Source organism: Daktulosphaira vitifoliae, unplaced genomic scaffold (genome assembly GCF_025091365.1).
Source record: "Daktulosphaira vitifoliae isolate Bord-2020 unplaced genomic scaffold, ASM2509136v1 Scaffold_1, whole genome shotgun sequence".
NCBI lineage: Eukaryota > Metazoa > Arthropoda > Insecta > Hemiptera > Phylloxeridae > Daktulosphaira > Daktulosphaira vitifoliae.
In genome coordinates, this window is record NW_026099572.1 from 23,844,953 (window position 1) to 23,872,141 (window position 27,189).

The 27,189-nt window shown below is 26.0% G+C and overlaps 2 protein-coding genes and 1 long non-coding RNA gene across 10 annotated transcripts in view; 1 reads left to right on the forward strand and 2 right to left on the reverse strand.

Annotated features, from left to right (window-relative positions):
• The window catches only part of LOC126896148 (uncharacterized), a 42,939-nt gene extending 30,901 nt beyond the window's left edge, over nt 1-12,038 (reverse strand). For 2 of the 5 annotated variants that reach the window (XM_050668655.1, XM_050668652.1), the window contains exons 1-5: nt 11,853-12,036; nt 7,049-7,294; nt 6,889-6,970; nt 3,098-3,282; nt 2,815-2,859 (exon numbers count right to left, since the gene is read on the reverse strand). In XM_050668655.1, the coding sequence (XP_050524612.1) occupies nt 2,815-2,859; nt 3,098-3,282; nt 6,889-6,970; nt 7,049-7,294; nt 11,853-11,939 (645 nt within the window). In that variant the 5' untranslated portion in view covers nt 11,940-12,036. Of the gene's footprint in view, nt 1-2,814; nt 2,860-3,097; nt 3,283-6,888; nt 6,971-7,048; nt 7,295-11,852 lie in introns of all 5 variants that reach the window. The other 3 variants (XM_050668656.1, XM_050668654.1, XM_050668657.1) reach the window with 3 other exon arrangements.
• Nucleotides 11,896-16,358, forward strand: LOC126896178 (uncharacterized). 3 transcript variants are annotated; one of them, XR_007701790.1, is made up of 3 exons: nt 11,896-11,991; nt 14,650-14,826; nt 15,889-16,358. It is a non-coding gene; the product is annotated as an uncharacterized LOC126896178 (long non-coding RNA). The 3 variants fall into 3 exon arrangements; XR_007701789.1 differs by lacking the exon at nt 11,896-11,991 and adding an exon at nt 12,431-12,475; XR_007701791.1 differs by lacking the exon at nt 11,896-11,991 and having other exon boundaries at nt 14,491-14,826; nt 15,889-16,064; nt 16,263-16,358.
• Nucleotides 14,201-27,189, reverse strand: part of LOC126896149 (uncharacterized) — a 21,031-nt gene continuing 8,042 nt past the window's right edge. The window contains exons 5-11 of one of the 2 annotated variants that reach the window (XM_050668658.1): nt 26,499-26,537; nt 23,355-23,411; nt 22,691-22,756; nt 22,203-22,565; nt 21,356-21,628; nt 21,274-21,292; nt 14,201-14,508 (exon numbers count right to left, since the gene is read on the reverse strand). In XM_050668658.1, the coding sequence (XP_050524615.1) occupies nt 14,324-14,508; nt 21,274-21,292; nt 21,356-21,628; nt 22,203-22,565; nt 22,691-22,756; nt 23,355-23,411; nt 26,499-26,537 (1,002 nt within the window). In that variant the 3' untranslated portion in view covers nt 14,201-14,323. The remainder of the gene's footprint in view (nt 14,509-21,273; nt 21,293-21,355; nt 21,629-22,202; nt 22,566-22,690; nt 22,757-23,354; nt 23,412-26,498; nt 26,538-27,189) is intronic. The other variant, XM_050668659.1, reaches the window with a different exon arrangement.

Sequence of the window (27,189 nt, forward strand, 5' to 3'; positions counted from 1 at the left end):
AACAAATTTATTCAGACAGAGCATTACCCACTACCAAAAGTGGAAGATATGTTATGGCGAATAGTGCGGTATTTTGTGTTATTGATCTATCTGGGGCTTACCAACAGTTACAATTAACAGAAAATTCAAAAAGATTCTTAACCATTAACACATTAAAGGGTTTATATAGATATACTAGATTAACATACGGGGTAGCAAGCGCACCAGCTATATTTCAAAGTATTATGGACCAAATATTATTAGGAATTGAAAATGTATTTTGCTATTTGGATGATATTCTGATTGGGGAAGAAAATGAGGAAAAATGTCAAAATAAATTAAAACTAGTATTAGAAAGGTTAAACGATTACAATGTGAAAATAAATGTAAATAAATGCAAATTTTTTAAAGATAGTGTAGATTATCTAGGACACACACTGACAGCAAAGGGTATAAGTCCTCAAAAACACAAAGTAGATGCTATTAAGAATGCGAGAGCGCCTAATAATATATAACAGAGCTAAAAGCATATTTAGGATTGTTAAATTATTATAATAGATTTTTACCTAACTTAAGTGGTGAACTGAAGGAGTTACATAAGTTGTTAAGGAAAGGTGAAAAATTTGTGTGGACAGAGAGCCAAAATGTAGCGTTTGAGAGGAGCAAAGAACTGTTACTAGGAAATCAAATGTTAGAAAAGTATGATCCAAATAAGAAAATAGTGATATGTGCAGATGGATCTCTCTATGGAGTAGGAGCAGTGTTGGCACATGTAGTGGATGGAGTAGAAAAGCCAGTAATGTTTGTGTCAAGTACATTATCTGGAGCTGAGCAAAAATATTCGCAACTTCATAGAGAGGCTTTAGCTATTATTTTTGCTATTAAAAAATTTCTCAAATACATTTACGGAAATAAATTTATATTATGCTCGGATTCCCAAGCTTTAAAAGAGATATTTAGTCCTCAGAAAGGGACATCGGTAGTTGCTGTTTCTAGGTTATAGAGATGGGCAGTGATGTTATCCATGTATGAATATACTTTTCAATACAGGCCAAGTAAGAATATGACACATGCGGATGCATTATCGAGGTTACCTTTAGATAGTCAAGTTAATATAGATGAAGAAGAAATAAATAGATTTAGTATAATAAATGAGGTAGAAATAAATTTAGAGGAGGTAAAAAAATGTTTGAAAGAGGATAAAGAATTATGTACAATTTATGAGTATGTTATGTTAGGATGGCCTAAGGAGGTAAATCAAAATCTAAAGTATTATCTTAAAATAAAAAATAAATTAAATACAGAAAGTGATTGTTTATTTTTTGAAGAAAGGTTAATTATTCCTAAAATATTACAAAATAAAGTGTTAGAATTATTACATAAGGACCATGAAGGTATTGTAAGAATTAAAATGTTAGGAGTTTGTTTTGGTGGAGAGATATGAATAAAGATATTGAGAGTTATGTGACTAGTTGTACAATATGTAATCAGTTACTTAGGATACCTAAGGAAATTGTTAAATCTAAATGGAAAGCAGCAAAGTATCCTTTTGAAAGGGTACATATTGATTTTTTCTATTTTGAAAAATACACTTTTTTAATAATTGTAGATGCATTTAGTAAATTCATTGAAGTTAAGCTTATGAAGAAAACACGTTGTATAGATTTAATTAAAGTATTTCAAAAGTGTTTTGCATATAATGCAATGCCGTCAACAGTAACAGGTAGATCACCTAAAGACAATATTTTAGCTTATAAAATAAAAACACCAGTTAGTTCATTAAATCCTAAGAGTGAAAGTGTTAAAAATAAAAAAAGGGTGAGCTTTGAGTTAAGTAAAAACAAGTATTATGTAAGTGAATACAAACCAGTCAAGCAATTTAAAGGTGGAGAGAAGGTATATTATAGAAACCATTATAAGGAAGCAATTAAATGGTTCCCTGCGTTGGTTAAAAAGAGGATCAGCAAATATGTGTATTTGATAGAGTTAAGGGGCAATTTTAAAACAGCTCATCAAATCAATTAAGATATCCTAAATTGAAAGATAAAGAGTTAATAAATGTTGTTACCTGAAAATATAAATTTGCCTAGTAAGATAAAAAAAAATAGAAAAAGGAAGGAAAGATAAGAGGAAACAGAAGTAAGGCGTTCAGAGAGAACTAGGAAAGTACCAAAAAGAATGAATTTATAGATTATTAAAGTTCCTTATGTTTAAATGAATATTGTAATTTGTTTAGTTATAATTGTAGTGATAATCTGTAAATTAAAAATTACCAGAAAGTAGATATAGATTAGTTTGTTATCATGTTTATATTATTATGTTATTATTTTGTTAAAACATTATGTAGTTTTGAGTTAATTATTTATTTAAATATTAGTGGATTAATTCCTTGTTCTAGAGTTATATTGTATAGTATATTATCATATTTTTATATATATTGTAATTTTTACAAAACGGGGGAAGGTGTGATGTACCAGTGGTCACACTGATCACTCACCTGTACAGGGGTATAGGTGATATTGTTATTGTAAATGTTTTAGTTCATATTAAACGGTTATGGAATAAATATGTGCATGATATCTGCTTTTACCCTACGTCTACACATAACAATAATTATTGTTCTAGATTGTTTCAATTTAAAAGCTAAATAAATTACTCTTTTTTAAAATTATTATATCAAAGAAGAAGTAATACTGATTTTTAATTACACATACATACATTTTATGTTCGTTATTCGTAATAATAAAACTACTCTTAATTAAGGGAATACATTTTTACGATTTTTAGCTTTTGTTTTTGTTACATATTAGTATGATTTTTATATTTTATATTTACTTTTATTGGTGGTTGTTGTTTTTCAATTATTCTTGGTTCATCATCCTTAACAAACACATAGTATGTTATTTTAGACAAATAAAAAATAAAAAAAATACATAATTTCCACGAAACAATATAATTCTTATTAAATTTCGATCAAACAATAAACTCAAAATATATAGCGAAAATGTCATGACTTACATGTGATATATTACTTAAGACTATTAACACAAAGTTAAATTAACAACAGTAATGTTTTTAAACATGAGACTTTGAATTAATTGCTAATAAATATATTTACCACATCTAATATGACTTCATAATGATTATTGTTTACATGGTGCATATAAATACATGGTTCTAGTATTTCTTCGGAGCCTATTCCGTTTTTGCTTATAAAATGCCAAGCATCTTCAGAGTATACATAAAGAGATGTTTGCAAAAATTCTGCTGCCGCAAACAATTCATGACATTCAGCATAAGTCGCTAAAAAAAAAATACTTCAATTATATGTTGTAATTTTAAACAGTTTTACCAAAAAATTGAAACACTTCAATTACTATTTTAGCTTCGATGCGAAGCTGAGAAGGTATTGGTTTTACTAAGATGTGTTTATTTTTTTTATTATTTATTTTTTTTTTTGTGTCTGTTACCACTTTTTCTCAGCTCTCACCGAACGGATTTCTTTCAACGATACGTCAAAAAATCACAAATCGTATCTAGTCGAAGACATTACCATCAAAAATTGAAAAAATTTCCNGATACGTCAAAAGATCACAAATCGTATCTAGTCGAAGACATTACCCTTCAAAATTGAAAAAATTTCCCTCGTTCCCCGTAAATGGGGGAAACCTCCAAAAAAATTACAAATTTAAAAATCGCTAATTTTCGAAATTTTTTCAATTTTTTTTACTAAAAACTGCCGTAACTTTTTTAAAAATGAACATATCAATATATATATATTTTTTATAGATGCTTGTTGTCTTTATCTATCATTTGGTATATATTTTTTATAAATCTGACACTTACCTTGCCCACAGGGGGTATTTAAAATGACAACTTTTTTACAAAAAATTAACTTTTTCAACTTAACTTTTGAAAATGTTCCGGAAGGTTTGACACTTTTATATATATCTTAAATTAAAGATAATGTAATATACTTTAATTTAAAAAAAAATAATTTGACCTCTGGACTTGTCTTCGTGGTGAAAATGGCTATCGAATGCTATTTTTGTNGTGGTGAAAATGGCTACCGAATGCTATTTTTGTATGAAAATTCTCGATATTATTTTTTACATTTTTAACTTTATTATGCTATAACTTTTTGAAAAATATATGGATCAATACAATTTTTTTATGAGAAATAATATTTTTTAATAATCCCTTTTTCGTTCGACATACTTTATCTTAATCAGGATATTAATAAGGAACTAGCAGATCATGTAGCTTTTGGAATAATACACCAATTTTTTAAAATTAATTACCTTCTATAGATTTGCATCGAAACGTTTTTTATGATAGTGATGTTAATCACTGTCAGATATCATTATACTTGATCCAACTATGCCACGTCACCACTGTGCCACAACCCCCCTGTGCTGGGTTTTTTTTATTATTATTATTACTCTATTAATCTTAATCTTCCTCTATCAATAGCTATGCTTGTGTTAGAGAGAATGGAAAAACCTACAAAGCCCAGCGCAAAGAAATACAAGAATTAATAAAATAAGTATTTGGTTGAGAATAGTATTGGTAAATTGGCTAAATACATTCTTGTCTAATATTATTTAACATTTCTGTTTAATCTTCTTCTTCGCCTTAATCCCAACTACTTGGGGTCAGCCACTCCACTCATCTATTTAAGCATTCTAATCTCTGCTACACTCATTTTCTGCTCTACTTTCTTTAACTTTCTACCTCTTCGATCACGTCGTCGCCTATTGTCACTGACCTCCTCATTTCACCTACCTCGTGTTGTCTTCTGTCAAACTCGTACTCTATATACTCTGTCTTACTTTTACTTATACTTAAACTCTTTTCTTCAAGAGCTGATCTCCACACCTCTAGTCCTTGATTAATTTCCTCCCTATTTTCTTCTATTAACACTATATCGTCAGCAAACAACATGCATTTTGGCACCTCTCCTTGTATTTTTCTAGCAATTTCATCCATCAATATAGAGAATAAGTAAAGGCTTAAAACAGAACATTGGTGCAGTCCTACTTACTTGTACAAGTGCCTTCATACATATCTTCTATTATATTAATGTACTTTTTCGGGACTCCTTTTTTCATTAATGACCACTTTAAAACCTCTCTCGGTACTCTATCATACGCTTCTCCAAATCTATAAATACCATACACTGCTTATTTTTCTTTTCCCTAAACTTTTCTATTTAATTGCCTCACACAAAATACTGGCTCCATTGTTGACTTACCAGGCATAAATCCAAACTAGTTTCAGATACCGATGTCTCATTTTTTATTCTCTTATATATTACCTTTTCCCAATTTTCATACTATGACTCATAAGCTTTATGCTTCTATAATTTCCACACTCCTATATTTCACATTTACTTTTATATATCGACACTACAATACTATTCCTCCATTCATTTGATAATTTTCCTTTCTAATAAGAATTTATTTAAAACTTCATTCAACCACCTTATGTCAGCCCTTCCTAATATTTTCCATACTTCTACTGGCACTTCATCTGGTCCTACTGCTTTATTCTTTTTCATTAATGTCACAGCTTCTTATACCTCTTTCTGACTATTTAAATCTACCAGTCCCTTATTTCACGAGATGTCCTCTAATGTTTCTTTTGTGTACTCCTCATTCAATAATTTTTCAAAATACTCTTTCCACTTTTTTTCACATCATCATCACTCGAGAGTACGTTATTATCAATACTTTTTATACACCTTATATAATGATAATCTTTAGACCTTTTCTCTCTTACTTTTGCAAGTCTATAGATTTCTTTCTCGCCTTCATTTGTTCGTAGCCTATCATACAACTCATCAAACTTCATAAAATTCGCCTTATTTACTGCACACTTGGCTTCTTTGCACATACGTTTATACTCTATACAATATTCTCTATATTTGCTCTTCTGTCATACTTGAAATGCTTTTTCTTACTCTCTATGATTCTTTGAACATCCTTCTCCCACCACCAGGTTTCCTTGTTTCCTGTTATTCTACTCCTACTCTCTCCAATATTCTCCTTTGCAGTATTTTTTACACAACTAGCAAATCTATTCCACATATCATTTATATCCCCCTCAACATTCCACATCGTCCTTTCTATACCGTCTGTACAAACTATTTTTCATTTTCCCCTTTAATTTTCCACCAGCGGATCTTCGATTTCCCCCCGTGTTCCTTCTATTTTTGTATTTTCTCTGTCCGGTTCACCATACTTCTATTACCATCGGTCTATGTTGTGAAGTTACACTGTCGCCTGGTATAACTTTACAATCATTTATTCGTTTTACGCTGTCTCTCTTTGTCATAAAATAATCAATCTGTGATCTATTCCTCTCACTCTTTTAAGTTATATAATGTTCTCCCCTCTTTCTAAAATAAGCATTAACTATAGCAAGTTCATACGATACTGCGAAATCTAGGATTCTTTCCCTAACTTCATTCTTCCTACTAAAATCATACCCTCCATGTACTCAATTATATCCTTTGTTTTTAACTACATTATTCCTTCTCGCCCGTACATCCGAGATGGGACAATTCGCCTAAGTTTTGTTCAGGACACCTTATACTATTGGACAAAAAATTTTATACTGGCTGTTGATCTAACGCAACCTCATAAGTCGCCTTTTACGAGTGGCAGAGGGGCCGTGGAAGTATTCTTATTCCCTATTCACAGGGAAAATGAACTTTTCTGTTTAATATATATTATTAAATAAACATTATTCATTATATATCTTATTTGTAATAATGTTAAAATATTATAAATATTTATCAAATATTAATTTTGGGTATTAGGGAGATGTTTATAACAAAGCTAAATAATTACTATTAATTCTATATAAAAAAACCTGAAATTAAGTAATTTCAGAAATTATACGTACTATATTTTAACATTTCCTGTACGCGTAAATTTCGCTCCCATTCAGACAACATCGTTTGAAACCTTTCTGACATTTTCATTGACTAAAATTTTTACAACATTATTAATCAATTTATTTATATTGTACACTATCAATTCGATTTTAAATATTTTTTAATTACATAAACAATTAATAAACGCATCAAACCACCATCATGTTGAGCGCCTGTAATCCAATATGATATCGCGTTAAAGAAACAATTTCCATCTCCTTTTATATTTTTTATTTTTTTGGGTTTAGTCAAAACTTTAAATTGTTCTCCCTTTACACTGCTTGAGTACACTTGGACGTCTAATTGTTGAGCTTTTAAAACTTGCCATTGATAGTTCACTGGTATGAAATGACGATTTTCTCCTAATTCAGGTCTCTATATTTAAAATAATGATAAAAAATTACACCATAAAGCACATGTTATGTTATGAAAAGAACCCGGGTTTATATCCATTTATAAATTTTGTTTAAGTCATTTTAAAAGAATCCAAGTTCGTTCAAATTTGTTATATAAACACATAGCATAATAATTATGCTATTTTATTTTATTTTAGACCAATTATTTAGTAGAAAAATAAAAATAATATTTATAAATATTTATTATTAAAAATATAAAATGGGTGATCTAATTAGTTTTTGTTCTCCCACGCTAATAAGTGTACTAGCTGTTCTTTTTCCATTCCACTTTTGTGTTCAGACTAATTTTGAGTTTACGTTTTTGACATACCCATTAAATCTAGCTATTTTTTATATAACCTCTTGATCTTTATTAATATCTATTTTATTAATCGGAATATTAATAATTCTGTTAACGATACTATTAAAAGCTGCCATTTTGTGTTGCCAGATGTGGTTCGGAATACACCTGGACATGTCTGTGTTTTTCCGATAAATTGCAAAAGTTAGTACCCTTTATTCTTTTAATTAATAAATTCAAAAAAGTAATTTTTCCTTTGCTTCTTATTTTCATATGAATTTAATAAATGGGACAAAATAAGTTAAATGTTGTTTTATTAATAATTGCGTTGAGTGTAACGTAGTTTTTTATTTATTTTAGAGTTACTTTTAAAATCGGAGTCTGTGATTTGAGGATTTATTATTAATGTAGTTTATATTATAGCATATATTTATATACTACAATATTTATACATTGTAATATATAAAGTAATGTTTAAAATTTATATTTAATAAGTTGTTTATTTTTTCGTGAGTCTTATAACACAATTTTTTTTACTTTTTTTTTGGAAAAGCCTCTTTTTACACTAATAATCTTGACTATCTTTTGGTTACGATGGTTAGAAAGAGAAAATGGGTTACAATTAGTTTTACCCTTCTTTTTATATATATTTTTTTAATATGAGTATTTTAATATCAGCATCAATAGCGTTTTTCCAGATAATATTTTTTTAATGTTATGTTAATTATTATGATCTAAGTTTACAATATTTTTTGTCAATAATATGATAATATGAATAATAAAATGAATACATAATTTTGGTGTATAAATATTGCTATTACTACACATAAAAGCATTTAATGTTCTCTTCAATAGAATCGTGATATTATTGATAAATGTATAAGAATAATTTAAGAAAAAAATAATATTTTAGCTAATCTATTAAGATTACTTTGTTTTACTGCGGTCGATGAACCAGGTTTGTATGAAAAAGCATTTAGGTAAACAAACCTATTTAAATAATTTATTGTTAAAGGAAATATAGTGTAAAATAAAAAAATATTGTTCGTTCTAATTTAAATCAGAATAAACAATTAAAATTGAAATAAAAAACGGTAGCACAGTAAGATCGCTTCGATGCAAATCTGTAGATAGTGTTAAATTTTAAAAAATTGGTGGACTATACAAAAATCAAAATAAATTCCAATCTCCTTTATTATTTCTGATTAGTAGTTTTTTGATTTAGAAGTATAATATATGATTAAATATTTATTATAGCTATTAAATTAGTATGAGATTATTATTATATAATTCTACCCATTTTCTTTGAAAAAGAAATACCTTTTTTTAAAATATATTTATTAAATGAACTTTAAAAGCTGCAAAAAGCCTTCTCAAAAATATTTATAATTAACACTTAAACCTTATTTTTTGAAAAAGGTGAGAGTTTAAAAAGAGGTACTAACATTCTTTTTCTATATGCCTATATTGTTTTACTTAAAGTAAACGCATTAAAATACGCTGAATGGAGAAAAAAAAGAAGAACTATAAAAATAGAAAAAACGATGAAATTTTATAAGTAAAAATAACATGTTTTGCTTAACGTCGAAGGCCTTTTACATATAGAAGTTATATTGTCGGGATAATTTTTTTTAATTAATAGAATGTAACATAAAAATTAATATAACATATATTTAAAGGATGAATTATTTCCAGAACATTTTCAAAAGTTAAGTTTAAAAGTTAGACTTTTTATACATATGTATTGAGTTACTTTTGTGTGCAGGTAAAGGGTTAGATTTTGAAAAAAATATATACTTAATAAAGGGAATAACCTAAGGTATTAAAAAAAAAAAATTTACTTGTATTCATCCACCATTTTCACCATACAGACAAGTCTAGAGGTCAAATTTTTTTTTGATATTTTTATTATCATATATTTCTTAATTTGTAAGTTATTAAGAGGACGATAAATAGCTAATTTTTGAGTGTAAAAATATGATATATTGTATTTTAAAGAGTTATAACTGATTGAAGTATAATAAAAAAACCCAGCAAAGTGGACTCCTGGCATTTTATTCCAAAAGCAACATGATCTCTTATTTCCTTATTTATATCCTGATTACAAGTTTTATGATTTATAAGTATAATATATAAATATATAAAAGGAAATAGTTTTATTTAAAAAAAAGGTATGTCGAATGAAAGAGGTATATAAATAGTATTTATCATTAAAAAATTGTATTGATCCATATATTTTTCAAAAAGTTATAGCATTATAAAATAAAAATAAAAAAAAGAATTTTTTTACAAAACCCGTATTTTTTTTTATTAACTTTGATGTTAGTTTTCACCATGAAACATAGAAAATCTGAAATTTTTCTCTTTAATTTAAGATATATATAAAAGTGTCAGTATTTCTGGAACTCATTCAAAAATTAAGTTAAAAAAGTTCTACTTTCTATATGCATTTTTAAGTTTTGAATCCCTCATGTATAAAGGAAAATGGTTGGTTTGGGTTCAGAGGTCAAATTTTTTTTTTTCAATATAAAGTATATTACATAAGCTTTAATTTATGGTATACAGGGTGATTTTTTTATCATAACCCACTCAATTACTTACAGAATAATAATAATTTAAAATTTTTTTTTTATTCTTATCTTTAGTTACACATTATTCTTGAATTATTAACTATGTAATACTTTTTAAGTTCATCCCTTATGCCTGGTAAGGGTGTCAACTTTGTTTTTTTAAATGGTAACACATATTTTTAATTTAATAAAATGTTTGAGTTTTTAATTCAATAGTAAATGGCATTTGAATTTTTAATAAAACTTAATTTGTTTATTAGATATAAACATTTAAAGTTTCAAATTTTTGAGTTAATATATAGGTATAATACACAAGGGATTACAAATACAGGTAGCTAATTGGTTTTTTATGACATCGATATTAGCAGGTACACAGCATTGTTATTATCAATGATAGTAAGGTACATTGTTGTGAGTTTATAAATACACTAACTGACAATACAAAAAGTATATCTATTGATAGTCATAATTGATAATAAACAATCCGTGACTGTGATAGCAATATCATAAAAAACCAATTAGCTACCTGTATTTGTAATCCCTTGTGTATTATACCTATATATTAACTCAAAAATTTGAAACTTTAAATGTTTATATCTAATAAACAAATTAAGTTTTATTAAAAATTCAAATGCCATTTACTATTGAATTAAAAACTCAAACATTTTATTAAATTAAAAATATGTGTTACCATTTAAAAAAACAAAGTTGACACCCTTACCAGGCATAAGGGATGAACTTAAAAAGTATTACATAGTTAATAATTCAAGAATAATGTGTAACTAAAGATAAGAATAAAAAAAATTTTTTAAATTATTATTATTCTGTAAGTAATTGAGAGGGTTATGATAAAAAAATCACCCTGTNTTTTTTTTTTCAATATAAAGTATATTACATAAGCTTTAATTTATGGTATATATAAGAGTGTCAGAATTTCCGGAAAACTTTCAAATGTTAATTTGAAAATGTTGTCATTTTGAATCCCTTCTGTGGTCAGGTAAAGGGTCAGATTTATAACAAAAATATATTAAATGATATGTAAATACCTAAGGTATCTATAAAAAAAAATTATATTGATTTGGTCATTTTTAAAAAAGTTATGGCAATTTTAAGTAAAAAAAATTGTTAAAATGTCGAAAATTAGCGATTTCTATATTTGTATTTTCTGGAAATATTTTATTAATTTTGGAATATTTCATACCTTATATTTCCCTACTGTTAGTACATTACAAACTTAATATTATTTTTCGTCCCTTCTTAAGTCATTAATATAATTTTAAATTTATAGTATTTTAGTATTGTTTTAATGAAATATCTGTAAAAGTTAAGTTGTAAAGATCTTTCAAATATATGTTTTTAAATGCATCAAGTACTTAGATTGTTAGCAACGCAATTAATAAGATAAAAATAAAAACTTTTTTTACTTTAAAGATCTAATTAAATATCCCGTTTTCCGTGGTCGTCCGGAAACTTAAAATATGGGGGATGTTGACAAAAAAATAATTTTACTAAATTTGTGGGACTTTTTTTAAATTAAAGTTTGGTAGCATTCACTTATATTAAAAAATATAAATTAAATAATTAAATTAAGCTTGTGAGTGACAAACATCTGTTATATATTTTTCAGAGCGACCACCTGTATCATAATATATACGTTTAATTCTTACCAAAATAACTCCAGAACATCGAATTTCAAGAAATAAATAGAATAAAACCCATAAGTTAACATAACTGCGTGTAGAGAATATCACCATTATGTTATTAATATTGTTAGGAGTAACGAAAAATAGTTAAACTAAATTAGAAGTAAGCATTTAATATCTATCTTTATATAGTTTTAATATTACATTTTTCTGAGTTTCGCACAAGCAGCTAAATAAATAAATGTTGCTATATAAGTTTTTATTTTCAAGTTTTCCTTTATTTACTGAGTTAATAATCAATAGTTTTGATTTTTATTGAGTTATACCACAGAATTTAATTGTCTTTTAATAAAATAATTTTTCGATTATATACGTATTTTATTACATTTATATTATCCAAACTATTAATAAAATTTTGCTTAATTTCATTATTTCAATTATCACCTATTACCAAGTGATAATTGAAAATAATAATGTCATTTAATATTTATGACATTTATATTAATTAGCTATGTAGGCATAAAAATAAAAAAAACATTTTTATTTAAACTATTTTGTATTTAAACATAACTGCTAATTTTTTTTCAATCTTTGTAGTCTAAAAAAAATCGAGTTTTTAAATTGTATCTTCGATGCGAAGCTGAGAGGTATTGATTTTACTATGGCGTGTTTTTTTATTTTATTTTATTTGTGTCTGTTGCCATCTTAAATTTGTTTATACTAAATTAAAGCTCATATAATGTAATTTAATATAAAAAAAAAAATTCGGACTTTATTTTGTTTTCATGGTTTTTATAAAAAATAATTTTTTTTTTTTAACTTAATAACGCTAGAACTTTTTGAAAAATGTATGGATCATTATAATTTTTTTAAGATAAGTACTATATATATATATATTCTTCTTTTATGAGACATACTTTTTTTTTATATTGGACCATTATCCTTTATACAGAGGTGTTCAAAACTTCAAAATGCATATAGCAAAAAGAACTTTTTAAACTTAATTTTTGAATGTGTTCCAGAAATACTGACACATTCATATATTATATTAAAGCTTATGTAATATACTTTAATATGAAAAAAAAAATTTGAAGACTTTAGTTTGTTTCATGGTGAAAACTAACATCAAAGTACATAAAAAAATAAGATTATTGTAAAAAAATTCTTTTTCAAATATTTAACTTTAAATTTTTTTTATCACCAGATTAATTCAATTGAAACAAACCTTTTTTTTGTAACGATTTTGTTTATATTATTGTATTTTCAATGAGTTACAGCTCTTTAAAGTGTATAGACAATCTAAAAAAAGTGTTATTATATATAAAATACGGAATTATAACACAGACTATATTAAATATATATAGTCTGTCGATGTAACATAACATCTTAATGTATGTCATTTCACTGATAAAATCGGTAGCTCTTATCAATTTATAGAGTTCGCACCATGTATAAATAAATATTTATTTTTTTATATCCCTGAAACTTGAAATATTTGTAATTCACTAGAAATTAAACAATATAAAAAAAAAAATTTTTTTACAATTTTTAAATTTTATTTAGGATCAGATAGGATAAGTGCACTATTTTGATATAAACGTCATTAGATATGTCCGTTGTACATGATAATAGAAAATTATTAAACTTAACATTACTCTCAACTCTCAACACTGTCAGAAAAATGTCATGATCACTAGGCTGGAATAAATATTTTTGGTTTTTGATATTAATTATTATGAATTAATTAAGAAGTAAATTTATATTTCAACAAATTTTTCTCATTTAGAAAAATTCAGAAATTTAGATTTTCTCATTAAGTATTTCAACAATAAATTATTATTTGTAAAAAAAAATAAAATTATTATCTCATATATTTTCAAAAAAAAAATTACATTATATGAACTAGTTATTTATGTTTGAAAAATAAATACGGTGTTAGAGATGAACATAAAAGGTGTTACAAACTTCATAATACATATATTGAGAAAAACATGTATCTAAAAGAAACCGAAAAATTTTTCTCAATATTATATACATTTTTCGATTAATTAAGTGGATCATAATAAATGAATCATTTTGTATACCATTCATTTCACTTGGCTTAGTTGTTATTGAATTATAATCCTACAAAAAAAAACGTATTTCTAAATTTATTATCGTGTTTTGCTTAAGTAAGCATAAGATGTTTTTAAACTATGCCTGAAGCGTAGAAAAAAGGAATGTGCAGAAATTAGTTATTTTAATATTTTTTCGAATTAAGTTTTAATATTTCCAATTGTTTATTTTTCAAAATCAATTTATCGTGATTATATTTTTTTACTAAAATATTGTGTAGTCATTGAAAATTCATAAAAAATTATAAATAAAAATAATATTAATTTTATAATTTAATTTTCAAAATAAAATTGTATAAGATTACGAGAAAATTAATTATGTAATGAATGGAAAATAAACATAAATTTCGTATACAAAGTTAAATTTGAAAACATATATCTCTAAGCAAGAACGTTCGTTACAACTTTATAATATTCTCCGTCTGAACTACTTATATATAAACATGTTTGGATAGTTTCTTCACCATAAATTCCATCTTTGCTGAAAAATTGCCAATCACTATTGGAGTGAATATAAATAGATGTTTTTAATAATCGGGCAGCTGCAAATGCTCTTAATTCTGGATCTAAATATTTTTGCATATTGCAAATAAAATATAAAATTAAGTTAAAGAAAGTAATGTTTATGAATATAAAAACCTATTAAGAAAATAATTAAATGAATTTTTGTCTAACAAATACTTTAAAAATTATACTTTTGTTTTTAGTAGTTTTTACAGTTTAATATTTGATGTCTCCATATTCATTTTGAAAAATGATTTCATTGTTCTATCATGAAATTGGTCATATTATTCGTTGATGTGGAAATAATTGATTGTTTAATAATATTGGAATACTTATTAAATTAAGTCATATATTATGCTAAAGTGGCCCAGCATTCACTGGTAACTTAAATAAATTTTGATCCAGTTAATTTTTTCTTTTTTTTTTTATGGTCAATATATTATACTACTAATAATAATGTAATTAATAACATTTCAATAATTAAATAAAAAAAAAATTAATTTAAAAAATTTACGAAAAATGTTTGAAAAATTTCAAAATAGTCTTTTTGATTTGATGCAAAGCTGAGACCTTCTCAAAAAGGCTAAATTAACTTTACTATGTGTTTTTTTTTATTTTATTTTTTTTTGTGTATATTACCATTTTTTCTCAGCTCTCACAAGACTGATTTCTTTCAACGACATCTCAAAAGGTTAAAAATCGTATTTAGTCGAAGTCATTGCCCTCAAAAATTGAAAAAATTTCCCTCGTTCTCCGTAAATGGGGGGAAATCTCCAAAAAAATTACAAATTTAAAAATCGCTTATTTTCTAACTTTTTTCAATTTGTTTTACTTAAAACTGCCATAACTTTATGAAAATGTATGGATCAATACAATTTTTTTTTAATAGCTATATTAAATATTAACCTATCATTTGGTAATTTTTTTTTTTTATCTCACCCTTTATCTGCCCATAGAAGGGGATTCAAAACAATAACTTTTTCAACTTAATTTTTGAAAGTATTCCAGAAATACTGACACTTTTATATATATCTTAAATTAAAGTTAATAAATATACTTTATTATGGAAAACAAAAATACAGACTTTACTTTGTTTTTATAGTAGAAACACACATCAAAGTTAATATAAAGTATACATTTTTGTAAAAAAAAATTTTTTTAAATTTTTAACTTTATAATGATATACATTTTTAAGAAATGTATGGATCATAACAATTTTTTTTTGATTAGTACTATTCATATACTTCTTTTATATGTCTTACTTTTTTTAAATCGGATCATTTCCATTTATACAGGGGTGGTTCAAAACTTAAAATTGCGTACAAAAGTAGAACTTTTTCAACTTATTATTTATTAAAATATATTTATTAATTATTCCTTCGTAACATAATAATCAAACATAAATATTTAATATACTAATTATAATAATTGTTATTATTTAGGCCATATGCAAAACTCTAATTGAAGATTTGAAATCGGTATAAAAACGAGTTTAAAAAAGTATATTTTGGTCTCTGATGAAAATTTCTTGTAGACCAGTAAATTTATTTATGAATGACAATTTCATTTTTTAAGTATTGTATCAAAACCTTCAATTTTATATACGTTTGCCATAAAAGTAATAACTATTTTATAATTTTATTACACATAATTTTATTTTATTACATTTGTGCTATAAGGATTGAATATATGGTTTATTATCGTTGGGGGGAGTTTATGATTTTTTAACCAATGATATCTGATGTTGATAATATCATATCAACTCCCTCTCTCGATAAAAATCATATTTAAGTAATTTTCAGTAATATTATTTTAGTTTAAACGCAGTTTTTGTGCGTGTCGTGTAAAAGTCAAGTTTTTCAACAAATAAGTTTCAAAAATTTTTATCTAATTGTTTTTTTGAAATCAAAAGAAATAAGTAAGTAAAATTAATTTTTACTCATTTTTTGTATTGCTTGAATCTTATATTTTAATTTATCGATAAGTATAGTTAATATTTAAAATAATGATTTTTATTTTTTTCTAGAAAAAATGTCTGTACTGAATAAAATTAAATCAATCTCTCACAATGTTTATGTATCAATGGCTTCACTGATACTAAATAAAGAGAATCGGATAACTACTTTGAGATCTGTGGAAACCAAGTACGGTCGATCATTAATAGCGAGATTAGAAAACGATAAACAGCTATGTTTGCCTAAAATAATTTCACTCACAGACGCTGAAATAGATAAATACAATGAATCTATGGAAAAATTATCTCTAATTTATTACGGCAAACGTGTTAATGCATTCAATTTTTCATTTCAATAATAACAATTTAAATATTCTTAAAATTTATTTTTACTTTTATTCATAGTTTAAAATAAAGTTTTATGTATAAAAAACAATTTTCACGTGTTTAAAATATAATAAAATCATAGATATTTATTTTATTTTTGTGTTGTTACTTATTTTTATAAAATTTAAAATGCTACAGAAAATTAAAAGTAGCATATAAGGGACCTTCTGGGACACCCTTATTAACCCCATGAGGTGGTGGGACGCGTGGTCTACCTAGAGTATAACAATTGATGAGATGTGATTGGTTGATAAGCCATATCCACTGTGGGGGTGTTATAACAAAATGGTGATCTTACATTGTCTCCTACAGGGTGATCCATTTAACATTGACCAGCAAATATCTCAAAAACTATTTATTATTTTAATAATTTTTTTTTTTTAATTATTTTAGTTAAATAAAACATAGTCCATAGTTTTATTCATAGTTTTATGTAACTAAAATAATTAAAAAAAAAAAATTATTAAAATAATAAATAGTTTTTGAGATATTTGCTGGTCAATGTTAAATGGATCACCCTGTATACTTGGGATGAAATGGAGAGCTGTGATTGCTATATGAGACTTATTTTTCATTATATATTATTACAAACTATACATTATAAAATAATAATATGTAATGTAATACGCAAAAATAAATAAACGTATATATATAATAATGGTATTTAATTATAAACCTGGAGTGCACAAGCAAAAGTATAAATCAATTGTGTATTGGTAGAACATATTTTTTTTTTCTTTAAAAAGGAATACCTTTAATTTATTATAAGTAAGTAGTTGTATAATATATGAGGTGGATACCCCCTAAATCACATGATGTGGGTTTACCCTGCCATAGTTAGACGTCAGGTGTACACAGTCGGGGGGATATGATGAACGGCATAGGGCCCACTTCCCATGAAAGGTTGAGAGTATAATGGAGGGGACTCTCATGACAGTAGATATCACAAGTATGGGGGTTAATCTACATTTGGGGGTACATAAGAAGGGGGGGCTATGAAAAGATGAATAGTTTATTAGAAATTACTTATTAAATTGTAATTAATAAGAAATTATGAGATAAAAATGATTAAGTCGTGAAGGAATGTGTGTTAGTATACGGGGATATATGTTTTGCGATTCGCCGAGTTAATAATTGATTTTGTTACATTTAATGAGTATTTCGCATAAAAGACGAATTATTACTCAAGTAAAATTAATAGTGTTGTGTCAGTTAAACGTCTTAAAAATGCTTTCTTTTGACAAGTGTGAAAAAGTGTACGTTGCTAAAACAAATTTTCATTATTTCAAAAATAAATATGTTATTTAATTGTTTTCAGCCAATATTTAAATTATATTAAATAATATTTTAGCAACGTTTTTTATCGTTGGCCAAAAAGTCTTTTTTACTTTTTATTTAAGCCAATTAATATATTAATAACAATTAAGCAATTGTAACTTAGTGACTGAAATGAGTTATTTTATTAAACAAATTTAATAATTGTTAGCTTATCATTAAAAATATTTTGTTATATTATCTGCAACAGGAACTGCTAGTTCGTTATTAATATCCTGATTCAGATAAAGTATATCGAATAAAAGAGTGATTATTAAAAAATATTATTTCTCATAAAAAAATTGTGTTGATCCATAAACTTTTCAATAAGTTATAGCATTATAAAGTTAAATATAATATAAATAATAAAATCGAGAATTTTCACACGAAAATAGCATTCAGTAGCCATTTTCACCCTGAAGACAAAATAAAGAACGAAATTTTTTTTTACCATAATAAAGTATATTACATTTAATTTAATATATATAGAAAAGACTTTCCGGAACACTTTAANTAAAAGTGTCAGACTTTCCGGAACACTTTCAAAATTTAAGTTGAAAAAGTCAATTTTTTGTGAAAAAGTTGTCATTTTGAATCCCTCCCTGTAGGCAGGTAAAAAGTCAGATTTATAAAAAAAATATACCAAATGATAGGTAAAGACATCATGCATCTACAAAAAAAAAAATTATATTGATCCATACATCTTTCAAAAAGTTATAGCATTATAAAGTTAAAAATATAAAAATGAATTTTTTTACAAAAATCGTATTTTTTTTTAAAATTTGATGTCTGTTTTCACCATGAAGATAAAATAAAGTCCGAAATTTTTTTTTACCATGATAAAGTATATTACATTAGCTTTAATTTAAGATATATATAAAAGTGTCAGACTTTCCGGAACACTTTCAAAATTTAAGTTGAAAAAGTCAATTTTTTGTGAAAAAGTTGTCATTTTGAATCCCCCCCTGTAGGCAGGTAAAAAGTCAGATTTATAAAAAAAATATACCAAATGATAGGTAAAGACATCATGCATCTACAAAAAAAAGAATTATATTGATCCATACATCTTTCAAAAAGTTATAGCATTATAAAGTTAAAAATATAAAAATGAATTTTTTTACAAAAATCGTATTTTTTTTTTAAGTTTAATGTCTGTTTTCACCATGAAGATAAAATAAAGTCCGAAATTTTTTTTTTTCATGATAAAGTATATTACATTAACTTTAATTTAAGATATATATAAAAGTGTTAGACCTTCCGGAACACTTTCAAAAGTTAAGTTGAAAAAATTAATTTTTTGTAAAAAAGTTGTCATTTTAAATCTGCCCCTTTGGGCAGGTAAAAAGTCAAATTTATAAAAAAAATACACAAAATGATAGGTAATGACATCATGCATCTATAAAAAAAAAAAGTATATTGATATGTTTATTTTTAAAAAAGTTACGGCAGTTTTTATTAAAAAAAATTGAAAAAATTTCGAAAATTAGGGATTTTTAAATTTGTAATTTTTTCGGAGGTTTCCCCCATTTACGGGGCACGAGGGAATTTTTTTCAATTTTTGAGGGTAATGTCTTTGACTAGATACGAATTGTGATCTTTTGACGTATCATTGAAAGAAATCGGTTCGGTGAGAGCTGAGAAAAAGTGGTAACAGACACAAAAAAAAAAACACATCTTAGTAAAACCAATACCTTCTCAGCTTCGAATCGCAGCTAAAAAATATGTTCTACCAATACACAATTGATTTATACCTGTGCACTCCAGGTTTATAATTAAATACCATTATTATATATATACGTTTATTTATTTTTGCGTATTACATTACATATTATTATTTTATAATGTATAGTTTGTAATAATATATAATGAAAAATAAGTCTCATATAGCAATCAGAGCTCTCCATTTCATCCCAAGTATAGGAGACAATGTAAGATCACCATTTTGTTTTAACACCCCCACAGTGGATATGGCTTATCAACCAATCACATCTCATCAATTGTTATACTCTTGGTAGACCACGCATCCCACCACCTCATGGGGTTAATAAGGGTGTCCCAGAAGGTCCCTTATATGCTACTTTTAATTTTCTGTAGCATTTTAAATTTTATAAAAATTAAAATTTTTCTGTATTTATTCTACGGTATTAAACGCTGGTTATGTTTTATAAAAAAGGACAGAAATAAACACCATATTTTCACACTAAATATGATGAGTATGGATTTTTCCATGAAAATTATTAACATTCCAATGTCTGGCTTTATTTCAAATAAAAAACGAACAACACCTATAATTTAATAAGTAGTTTTTTCTCTTTAGATATAAAACTAGTTATTTTAACTTATTTAGTATCTATTTATTACGAGTCAAGATTGATTTTATACTAAGTGTAAGGTCTATTATATTTACAAACTTGGTATTAATACCATGATAAGAAATTTGGTAAGTCAATTATGTTAATAAATTCGTTAAATAGTATATTACATTGGACTAACTTTGGATAACTTACTCTCATACCTAATGGAATTGAAACTTATAAATCGAATTTAGTAAAACAATTAAATAACTTTTATTGTATTTTTTTATATTTATTTATTCTGTGGTAGTACTTGTATTATTATTATTATTTAACACTCTCTTTCAAGCGTAAGTAATTTTCATGGAAAAAGTGATAAACCTCTTACTTATAGTATGCATGAAAAGAAAGTGTTCTTCCATCCTTGTATCAACACGTATTTCAATGTTTAATACGGTAAAATAATACATGAAAATTCAAATTTTCATAAACTTTAAATTGATATAGACTATTTACTACTGTATATTAATAAGATATTTTTTTACAAACATTTTTTTAAAATCTACTCTACAAAAGAGCTATCTTGGTTTTTTTTTATATTTTATTTAAAATTTAAAAATAATTAATATTTTTAAGAAAATTATATATCCCTAACGTATAACTGTTATTTAAATAAAAATCAGTAAAAAATATTAACTAGATTAAAAGTTATTTAAGTTGTCAGTGAATGCTTGGGTACTCTGAATATATATATATTATTTTATTAAAAAAATTTTTATAACCATTGTATCTACTTAAAGATTTAAATTAGAAATTATGAATATTGAAATTTATTTATTTTTGAATAAAGATAACTAATTAAAGATTTAAAAAATTACCATTCGAATCTTCCATTTGCTAAAAAATTTTCATGAAAATGAATTAATGAATAAGTAAATGAATATATCTTTTTAGTATTACGGCATTAATATGTAATTGTAGTTTCTTTGCATAAATAGTCGAACCACTTATCCAATATGACAACGCACTGTAGAAGCTGTAATCGTTTTTTGGCATTTTTTTTTGCTTTAATGGCACACCTAAAAATTTCACAATCTCTTCGTCTTCACCCATTACACTTTTAATCAATTGAAAATTGAAATCATAGCATTTTGCAAACTGCCATTGATGAGTTACTGGAATAAAATATCTACTTCCTGATAAGTCGATTTGATGGTCTTTAAATTCATATGTCTAAAATGAAATTGATTAATGAAACATAAAATAAAGATATAAAAAAATGTTCCTTGAAAGAATTTCAAGTAAAAATACTAATTTATCAAAATGTTTGTAATTAAATGTAATCCCAATCTTTAAAAATGCCTGTTTATTTTTATGATGCTTACATTTAATGATCATTCTTCGTAAATTTGGTGAACCTAAGTGTATTATCTAATTTTAGAGTTTAAGACTGATAAAAAAATTCTTTTAACGTAAAAAAGTACTCGATATTAATAGTCCTTTAAAAAATTTCTTGGCAATAGCTCTTAAAAATTAAAGTATTTGTATTAGTAGTCTTGTTTGCCACTGTTGGCTCCCAAATGGATGATCTCTAGTAGTTGGTCATAATGACACATAAATCACTAATGTCCTTATAGGTTTGGTAAACATAATATATCTATAAAAAATACTTACTAGTTTTAATAAAAGTTATATTTAATATTGTTATAATGACTAAATAAATATTATATTCTTTGCATATAAAGATTTTGTTTACTAACCCTAAATATATTAATTAATGAGTACTGAGCATTTTAATATTCATTACTTGATTAAAAACTTCTTCAATGGTTACAGGATTGTAATTTACAAAATTTGTACAAAGGCATTTTTCTTTCTCATCTACTTTTTTATGATCTATAATTGGTTGAAGTTTATTAACATAAAGTTCATTTTCATCGGAATCTTTTTTGCATTCAATGGTAATTTTTTCATTATTTATAACTTCTCCTTCTCTGTCATTTTTGGTATTTTCCACAATGGTTTTTGATTCAACTTGTATACTTTTTCCTTTTCTATTATTCTTGTTAAGTTTAACAGTAGATTGTGGTTCGATATATACATCTTTCCCTTTCCTATTATTTATCTGATATTTTTCTTTTGCGTCAATATTAAATTCTACGCTATAGTTCTATAATTATAAAAAAATATATAATAGAGATACCATGAAAAGCTTATTGAGTTTAAAATAATTATTACTACAGATTTATTATAAATAATGTTTAAGAAAAATAAGTTTTCATTAATTCAATTTACTTGAAGACGAGAATTATGAATTTTTTTGATTGATGGCGAAACTTTAGGTTCTAAATGTGAAGAGTTCTAAAAACAAAAAAATAATTGTATATAAAAATATCTATTCGCATAGAAAAGTTTAAATCTTGTAATTGATGTCCAATTAAAAAAATTGATATTTTGATTTTATTGTTTAATATTAAGAATACTTTTAGAAAATATTTTTTAAAAATTAGTTTATAGAATAATAAATTGAATGAATGTTTGTGTTAATTGAATTTCTTGTAAAATTGTAATGTTGAGATTAAGTTTTAACAAGATCTTTGATAATACTTAAGTGTAAATTTCATTTGTCTCATAATCCTTCGACTAAGTTCAGGGATCATGAAATACATTGCGTTTTATATTTAGTTTAGTAGACTTAATAATTTACGCTCCTAATTTTCCATTAGATGAACAAAAAAAATTATAAAAAAATTATAGTACAGTCAAGATATATTATAAATTTTAGACCCTGAGTAAATAAATCATTACATGTTGACATTATCGTGATCTTTAACTGTTATTAGTGAAACATTTTTTACATTTATTAATTATTAATCTATCAAAAAATGTAGACTTTTATTTTAATTTTCAACTTTCCATGAATACAAAATATTATCATATTTCATAATTTTTTACATACTTGTATTTGATTGACTATTGAATTTGTATAATCAGACACTTGAGTTTCTCTTACAACCTAAAAAAAAAAACTAATGGAGTTACAGTTCTTTGAGGTCATTTTCAAAATTCAATATTTTAATGTTATTATGATGGTATTATAGCTTATTTTTATAGGTTATTTTTTTATTTAAATTATATATTTGTCGTGAAATTAAGTTTGTGATAGAAATAATTTATATATATCTTTTTGAGCTAACCTTCAAATGAAGAAACAAGTAATATAGCGATAATTTATATACCAAATAAATAATTTTACTATATATATACCTCCAATAAAATGTTAGGTTTCCTTAATATTAAATAAAAGTTATATTGTACTTTTACAATAATAGAGCCACATGCATACTATTTAAATGTTCTTATAAGTTAATAACATTGTGAATATCGACTTCTTCTTCTTCTTCCTCGCCTTAATCCCAACTACTTGGGATCGGCCACCCTTATCCTAAATCTCCACTTGACACGATCTCCCACATCCTCAACGCTCAAATCAGCTGTCCTCATATCGCATTCAATAGCATCCCTCCGTCTCATTTTTGGTCTTCCTCTATCTCTTCTTTCTTCAACATTAATTTCTATAACTGTTCTTACAGCTTCAGATTCTTCTCTCCTCATTACATGACCAAACCATCTAAGTATATTTTCTCTCATCTTGTCCACAGTTGACACTACATCTATATTCCCTCTTATATGCTCGTTCCTTACCCTATCTTCTCTAATCACTCCATTTCTCCATTTAAGCATTCTCATCTCTGCTACACTCATTTTCTGCTCTACTTTCTTATCAACCGCCCAACACTCTGAACAATACATCATATCTGGTCTCACTACAGTCTTGTAGAATTTACCTTTCAGCCTCATTGAAATTCTTTTATTGCATAAGACGCTAGACGCTCTTCTCCACTTCAACCACCCGCACTTAAACCTGTGTCTTACATCATCGTCAATATCACCACTCTTTTGCACAACTGATCCTAAATACTTAAAACTTTCCACCTCTCCAATCACGTCCTCACCACTTTTACTTATTCTTAAACACTTTTCTTCAAGAGCTGATCTCCACACCTCTAGTCCTTGATTAATTTCCTCCCTATTTTCTCCTATTAACAATATCGTCAGCAAACAACATGCATTTTGGCACCTCTCCTTGTATTTTTCTAGTAAATTCATCCATCAATATAGAGAATAAGTAAAGGCTTAAAACAGAACATTGGTGCAGTCCTACTTACTTGTACAAGTGCCATCATACATATCTTCTATTATATTAATGTACCTTTTCGGGACTCCTTTTCTCATTAATGCCCACTTTAAAACCTCTCTCGGTACTCTATCATACGCTTCTCCAAATTTATAAATACCATACACTGTTATTTTTTCTTTTCCCTAAACTTTTCTATTTAATTGCCTCTCACAAAATAATATATAACAGTGTTTAATGCAATTAAAAACCTAACCAAATAACTAATTGTTTTAATATCTACACAGAGTACTTCATAATATTATATAATTATTTGTAAGTGTATATATTATACCGTTTAAAATAGCACAATTTTCATACTATGACTCATAAGCTTTATGCCTCTATAATTTCCACACTCTTGTATTTCACATTTACTTTTATATATCGGCACCAAAATACTATTCATTTGGAATTTTCCCTTTTAACAAAATTTGATTTAAAAGTTCCTTCAATCACCTTATCCCAACACCGCCTATTATTTTCCATACTTCTACTGGCACTTCATCTGGTCCTACTGCTTTATTCTTTTTCATTAATGCCACAGCCTTTTATACCTCTTTCTCACTAATTAAATCTACCAGTCTCTCATTATCCTCTAATGTTTCTTTTGGGTACTCCTCATTCAATAATTTTTCAAAATACTCTTTCCACTTTTTTTCAAATCATCATCACTCAAAAGTACGTTATTATCAACACTTTTTATACACCTTATATAATGATAATCTTTAGACCTTTTCTCTCTACTTTTGCAAGTCTATAGATTTCTTTCTCGCCTTCCTTTGTTCGTAGCCTATCATACAACTCATCATACCTCTTAAAATTCGCCTTATTTACTGCACACTTGGCTTCTTTGCACATACGTTTATACTCTATACAATATTCTCTATATTTGCTCTTCTGCCATACTTGAAATGCTTTTTCTTACTCTCTATGATTCTTTGAACATCCTTCTCCCACCACCAGGTTTCCTTATTTCTTGTTATTCTACTACTACTCTCATTAATAATCTCCTTTGCAGAATTCTTTACTTACATGTCAATTCAAATCTCTACATATCACGGTTTTCTCATTGCCAGGTACCCCTTGCATCACCCATCTATCTATCACCAAAAAACTTCTTTGTCTAGATCATCACATCCTACTTGTAGTGCATAGGAACTTATTACATTAATCAGTTTTTCATCGAATATCAATTTTACGACTATAATTCTGTCATTTTTCTTAGCTACTTCTACTAGTTCACTTTTCATCTCTTCATCCATTATTATACTTACACCATTATTTCTACTAGACCTACCTGAGTATATTATTTTACAACACTCACCTAATTCCCTCGATTTCTCTGCTTTCCACTTAGTTTCCTGCACACAACAAATGTTAATTTTTTTCTTCTTCAATACTTCTACTAATTCTCTACTTCTACCAATTAATGTTCCAATATTCCAAGTTCCTATTCTTACTTTGTATCTATCTTTGTCCTTTATACACAAGTCCAGATTAGAATTAAGTGGTGATGTCTCTGTTCCATTGACACTACAAGCGTTGGGTAGACCTGTACACATGGCTGGTATCAAACACTTTATTCCTTAGGTCTTCTCCGGTTTTGACTACTTTATTCTTTCTCATCTGTTGTCCCCGCGAACATACGAAATGTTGATCAATTCGCCTAAGTTTCGTTCAAGACACCTCATACTATTTGACAAAAAATTTGACGTCGGCTTTCGACTTGATGCAACCTCATTAGTCGCTTCAGCATTGTGAATATCGACAAAAAATTAATTTCAATTATAAATGATTATTATTAATCCTTTTCAATTCCTATTCAATCCTTAATGTTAGGATTAGTTATTATTATTTTGTTACTTGTGTTTTTGGCGGATCTGGGTTTTCTTCGTACTCAAACTATAATAATAAAAAATTATTATAAAGATTAAGAATGTATAGAATTATACTTTAAGAGCAACAGACTATATTGATTGAAACGTTAATACATCCGTAAACATTTCAATCAATACGACAATCCACGAAAGCTTTAACAAATGCATACCATGATACTATATTTTCTTAAACAAATATTTAGAAAATTTAATTTTGGTTAAGAAAAAAATTATATTAAAAACTCTTTTAGCTTCTATGGGAAGATGAGAAGGTATTGGTTTTACTATGGTGTTTTTTTTTTTATTTTTATTTTTTTGTGTATGTTACCACTTTTTCTCAGCTCTCACCGACGGATTTCTTTCAACGATACGTCAAAAGATCACAAATCGTATCTAGTCGAAGACATTACCCTTCAAAATTGAAAAAATTTCCCTCGTTCCCCGTAAATGGGGGAAACCTCCAAAAAAATTACAAATTTAAAAATCGCTAATTTTCGAAATTTTTTCAATATTTTTTACTAAAAACTGCCGTAACTTTTTCAAAAATGAACATATCAATATAATTTTTTTTTATATAGATGCTTGATGTCTTTACCTATCATTTGGTATATTTTTTTTGTAAATCTGACACTTAACCTGCCCACAGGGGGGGATTTAAAATGACAACTTTTTCACAA